This window comes from Dipodomys ordii, unplaced genomic scaffold, assembly GCF_000151885.1.
Source record: "Dipodomys ordii isolate 6190 unplaced genomic scaffold, Dord_2.0 Scaffold19, whole genome shotgun sequence".
In the NCBI taxonomy this organism is placed as follows: domain Eukaryota; kingdom Metazoa; phylum Chordata; class Mammalia; order Rodentia; family Heteromyidae; genus Dipodomys; species Dipodomys ordii.
The window spans coordinates 4273599-4279791 of record NW_012267235.1 but is presented as its reverse complement, the minus strand read 5'-3'; the positions used below and the strand labels follow the sequence as shown (position 1 = coordinate 4279791).

Here is a 6193-nt window from a genome sequence, read left to right as displayed (position 1 = left end):
GCCCTGGGTTCAATTCCTCAGCACCACATAAGCAAAAAGAAAAAAGCCAGAAGTGGCGCTGTGGCTCAAGTGGTATAGCACTAGCCTTGAGCTTAAGAGCTGAGGGACAGCACGCAGGCCCAGAGTTCAGGCCCCATGAATGCCCCCCCCGCAAAAAAAATAATAAAATAAAATAAAATAAATGTTACCTATTTACTAAACTTACCAATAAAATTGTTCCTTATTAGATTCATATGTCTACTGCATCACCAAAACTTACCCACTTCACTAAAACTTTGCAAAAAACACCAATTGTAATTTAAACAAAAATTTATATAAAAGTGTACATGAACCATTAATAAAAAACAACTAATCCATAACCTGGCTAAAGACAAAGTTCTAAGCATATGGACCCAGATAACAGGAAGTATACTTAAAAAAAATAAGTGGTTGCTAGGCAATGGTGGCTCACGCCTGTAATCTTAGCTACTGAGGAGCCTGAGATCTGAGGCTCCATGGTTCAAAGCCAGCTTGGGCAGACAAGTCCCTGTTTAGACTCTAATCTCCAATAAACTATTCAAAAAAGCCAGAAATAGCACTGTGGCTCAAGCACAGAGGCTCAGGGACAGTGCCCAGGCCCTGAGCTCAAGCCCCAAGACCAGAAAAAAAGAAAAAAAATCAAGGAAAAAAAAAAGAGTAAGTGGCCAAGCCTGGCACCAGTGGCTCATGCCTATAATCTTAGCTACTAAGGAGGCTGAAATCTGAGGATTGTGGTTCGAAGCCAGCCCGGCCTGGCATTTACATCCAATAAACTGCTTAGAGAAAGCCGAAAGTGGCACTGTAGCTCAAGTGGAAGAGTATTGCTCAGGGCCCTGTGTTCAACCCCCAGGACTGGGGAAAAAAAAAAAAAAGTGGCCAAAATAATTCTGCTCTAATCCACCCCAGCAGCTCTATCTTTCTACTTTCTATACATATGTTCAGCCTGAGATATTGTCTGAGAAGTTAGTTCTGCTGGTTGAAAACAGCATTAGAAAGACTCTCCATACTACCTGACTTATACAATATACAGTATTACTACTTAAGAAGGTAGGGGGAGATGGTAGTGTGATTTCAGAGGTAGAGAGGTAGAGGGCTTACCAAACATGCACAAGGTCTTGAGTAATATCAAGTTTGTATGCATAGTGCACGCACGTGCGCACATACACACACACACACACAAACACACTGGTTCAATATGTCCAATATCAATATATTGATATTTTACCAAGCTGTTTAATAAAGGATAGTTTTACATTTATGGTGTTTACTTGATAGTCTGATCTATTTCAAGTATAGTTGTACTTTTCTGTGATTAGACTTAAAGAGTTTCTCAGGTCTGACTTTTAAGTAGAGCTCTATCTAAAGTAAACATGGAAAATGATTGCTTATTCATGCTTTGGTGTTCATTAGATTAAAAATGCTTATCAACAAGCAGCAGGCAAGAAATATATTCTTCAACAAAAAGCATTTTAGAAAGCATTTCAATACAAATAATGGTTGCTTTATAATCATCCCCATCCCCCAAATGGTATATTGAGGATCAAATCAAGGACTCACATATGCCAGGCAAGCAATCTTACCACTAAGCTATATCTCTATTCCCTAAAAAAATGGATTTAAAAATAAATCTTGTGATAAATCCTTGGCTGTCTAAAATAACTATCCCTGACAATGTTAAAAAGCAAAAATTGGACTTTACAAATCTCTATGTTACAAATTACTATATGTAATTTGTCATAACAAATAACCTTTGCATATAAACAATGATGAGAGTTGGTATACATTTTAAATGTAATGAATACCAAAGCATGACTAAACAATCTTTTTAAATGTTCAATTCAGACAGAGGTCCATTTTACAAGTCAGATCCATTCATGAAGATAAATGTACTTCATATGAACCAAATTGTCAATTAGGTACAATGTAAGTGGCAAATCATTGAACAACTTCATTAGGTTTTGAGGTTTGGTTTTGGTGTTTGGTACTAGTACCAGAGCTTGAACTAGACTTGGGAGCTGTCCCTTAACTTTTTCACTCAACGCTGATGCTCTACCACTTGTGCCACAGCTCCACTTTTGGCTTTTTGGTGGTTAGTTGAAGATAAGAATCTCAGTGACTTCCTGCCTGGGCTGGCTTTAAACAGCCTTATGAGTAACTAGGATTACAGGCATGAGCCACTGGTGCCAAGCAGGTTTTTTTTTTCATATTTTTGGTGGTATGAGGAAACCAGAGCAGTATGAATGAAAGGCAAATCCTATTTTTAACCTGATCTCTCTCTCTCCCTCTTTTATTTTTTTTGGTAGTACTGGGGGCTAAACCTAGGGCCTTGTGCATGCTAGACAAGCATTCTAATTGAGCAGTCTCCTAAAACCTTCTTAAAGTAAATTTGTTTATGTACTGAATACTTTTGACTAGTAACAACAACAAAATATTAATATGATATAATTAATATAATATGAGCACTAGGGGTGTTGCTCAGTGGCAGAGGGCTTGTCTAGCATGCACCAGGCCCTAAATTCAATACTCAGCACCGCAAGAAAAAAAAACAACTAATATGTCATTCTTATACAATGAAAGATCAATTTTCTACAGAAATGTACTATGATCAATACATAGATGAAATGCTTAGATGAAAATTCAAACAGTTCTCTTAGAGAACCACAGGGGAAAAAAAGAGAGAGAAAATGTTATTGTTATTATTTTACCTGTGGGCTGCAAAAGTGAAGCAGGTGGGCGAGGCTGTAAGCCCCACAAGTTTTCCATACTGCTCCGGTCCTTAAGGTCCAATAAATGTATTAAGATTAAAGGATCAATGTCTAATAAACTACCGGTAGCAGCAGAGCATAAATGTGCTCTTCTTGACATTCTGCTACTGGCACCCACATAGCCATGGGTACTACCTGCAAAAGAAATAAAGATGTAGAAAGTATATTGTATATGCTTGCACAAATTTAAGCATACATAAATGAAAAAAAGGGTTAACACTTGACTAGTGGTAGTTTACATAGGAATTCATGTTCATGATGAGACACACAAAGGAAAAAGGCTGCCAGACACCAGCACAATGATTGAGCTGTAACTTCATTAGTATACAGAACCCAAGAGCATGATCAAATCTGTCTAGAATATATACAGAATATATATTACAGAAATATATTACAGAAAGCAGTTAGCTATTTGCTGCTTTTTACTATTCTTCTAGACCACTATACTTTAGCTAACCCTTGTCCTTTGTGCTAACTATCCTATTCCTGAATAGACATCAATGGCTTTACCATCTATTTCAGGTTCTCTCTTTCAGAGCTAGTATCACTACCATTTTGTGTATCTATATATGTATATGTAAGTATGTCATATACAGAAACATACTGCCTAATGAGTATTCACAAAGCAAATCTATGTAGATGAAGATATGAGGGAATATAGGTGGAATGGGAATATGATAGAATATGGTAGAACAAATGTATTTGTTCACAGTGTACTGTGTACATGTATGGAAATATCATAATAAAACCCTTCTCGTATTACAAATGTATGTTAACTCAAAAACAAAATTCGATTTGGCTTTAAACTAGTCTTTCTAAAAGATTATACTATTTGAGCTCTCTATAGAGTCTATCATACTTCAGTTAAGAAAATCAACACAAGGAAAGAGTACACCCAAGGAAGGTGAACAAGAGAAGAGGAGCAGGTAGCTGAAGGGAGAGAAGGGGGAGGAATTCATTGTGCATACCCTAAAATTAAGTAATGGAAGGGATGGGTTGAAGAGGAGTGAGAATATTGAAGGGGGCTGAGAATGTTGAAAAGGTGACACTGATCAAGATGCATTATATTCATAAACTGCTTTGTTGTATGGTACCTCCTTTGTACAACTACTTAAATAGTTTTAAAAAATAAAGTCTTATCTCATGGATCCTAAAATTGCTCAGTAAGGTTAATCTCCAGAACTTTTTTTTTTTTTTTTTTGTCGGTCATGGGGCTTGAACTCTGGGCCTGGGCGCTGTCCTTCAGCTCTTCAGCTCAAGGAGAGTGCTCTACCACTTGAGCTACAGCACCACTTCCAGTTTTCTGGTGGTTTTATTGGAGATAGGAGTCTTACGGTCTCTCCTGCCTGGGCTGGCTTTGAACTGCGATCCTCCGATCTCAGCCTCCTGAGTAGCTAGGATTACAGGCGTGAGCCACCAGCGCCCGGCTCCAGAACTTTCTAATGTTAAAAACAGATTGGTTTTGCTTGTCTAGAATTTATAAAAATGTAGTTAACATTATACTCTGCTTCTTGTTCAATATTACACTTATGAGACTCATCTATATTGCTTTATATAGCAATCGCTGGTTCATCTTCATTTATAGTAAATAATAAAATGTCATCATAACAACATATCCAATTTATTTATTTACTCTACTGAGAAAAAATATGCTTTTCTTCTCACCAGGTATAGTGGCTCACTCTTAGGAGGCATAGATCAAGATAGCTGTTCCAAGTGAGCTCAGGCAAAAAAAATTATAGGACCCTCATATTAACCAACAAAAAGGTGAGTACAGTGGTATGCTTGTTACTCTAGCAGTGCAAGAATTATATGTAGAAGGACCGTGATTAAGGCCAATACAGGTATAAATGCAAGATTAAAGATGAAAAATAATAAAAGCAAAAAGGGTTGGGGGCTTGGCTCAAATGGAAGAATGCTTGCATGGAAAGGAACTGAGTCAAACTCCAGTGCTGCTGGAAAAAAAAAAAAAGAAAAAACAAACCCACTAAAATTACATACTACTTTTACAGTTCACCTGGAAAAATACATAAAATATCTAGTTAAAAAAAAATCAAAGCTGGATGCTGGTAGTTCATATCTATAATTGTAGCTATTCAGGAGGTTGAGATCTAAGAATCATGGTTTGAAGCCAGCCAGGGCAGGAAAGTACATAAGACGTCTCCAATTAATCACTAGAAAACCAGAAGTGGCTCTGTGGCTCAAATTGGTAGAACACTATCCTTGAGCAAAACAGCTCAGGGACAGTGACTAGGCCCCAAGTTCAAGTCCCATGCCCACAACAACAACAAAAAAATCAGTGTCAAGAGTCTTCTTCTCATGTACCAAACTAGTTGAATACTGCCAAAACATCACACTGATCAACTTGAGTTCAGTAAGTGCATGCGTGTAGTAGTACGATGTTCATGGCTCTGTAGTCTTCTCAGGCTACATTTTTATGTCCTTAACTTTGTTTGGAATAAGAATGCCAATATAAAATTGTTTCTTGATTTTTTAATTACATTTCTTGAATACTCTTATATCCTTATATAGATGACAAAGGAGTTTGAGGTCAACAGGTCAATTTATGAGTATAATGCATCTTTATGTGTCACCCTATCTATCATTCTTCCCTTATTCCTAAATGTTCTTACAAAAATCTGCTGGCAAAGACTAGTTTAAGGTTCTGTTGGGAATGGTACCATCATGGTGAAGTGAACATTCAAATTTATTCCATATTGCCCAACAGTTTTCCCAAGTAGCAGTATCAATTTTCATTCTCTCAAGCAGGGTTGAGAGTTTCTACTTCTCTGTATGCTTTAAATAGTATTACCAGCTTTATAAAAATATTAACTATTTATCGCCTGTAATCCTAGCTACTCAGGAGGCTGAGATCTGAGGATCATGGTTCAAAGTCAGCCCAGGCAGCAAAGTCCGTGAAACTCTTACCTCCAATAAACACTCAGAAAACCGGAAATAGCTCTGTGGCTCAAGTGGGAGAGTACTCACCTTGAGCTAAAGAGCTGAGGTACAGCGCTCAGGCCCAGAGTTCAAGCCCCATGACCAACCAAAAAAAAAAAATTAACTATTTATATAATCATTTAATCTCAAAAATATTAACGATTAAAATTTAAAAAATTATTATGGCCAGTGTGCAGTGGCATGTTGCTATGATTTTTATGGCCATTTCCTACAAAACAGAAGAAAATTGAAAAAAATACTTTTAGAATCCTAGTAAGTATATCAAGTCTTTTTTTGGGTCCAGTCGTGGGGCCTGAGTCGTGGGGCCTGAACTCTGGGCCTGGATGCTGTCCCTCAGCTCTTCAGCTCAAGGCTAGCACTCTACCATTTAAGGATACCTCCATTTCTGGCTTTTTCTGCTTATGTGGTACTGAGGAATCGAACCCAGGGCCTCATGCATGCAAGGCAAG

General features: G+C 37.5%; 1 protein-coding gene across 1 annotated transcript in view; it reads right to left on the bottom strand.

The window, feature by feature from the left end:
- Positions 1-6193, bottom strand: part of Trim37 (tripartite motif containing 37) — a 106716-nt gene that overhangs the window by 41549 nt on the left and 58974 nt on the right. The window contains exon 18 of the mRNA XM_013013091.1: positions 2724-2918. Within this exon, the coding sequence (XP_012868545.1) occupies positions 2724-2918 (195 nt within the window). The remainder of the gene's footprint in view (positions 1-2723; positions 2919-6193) is intronic.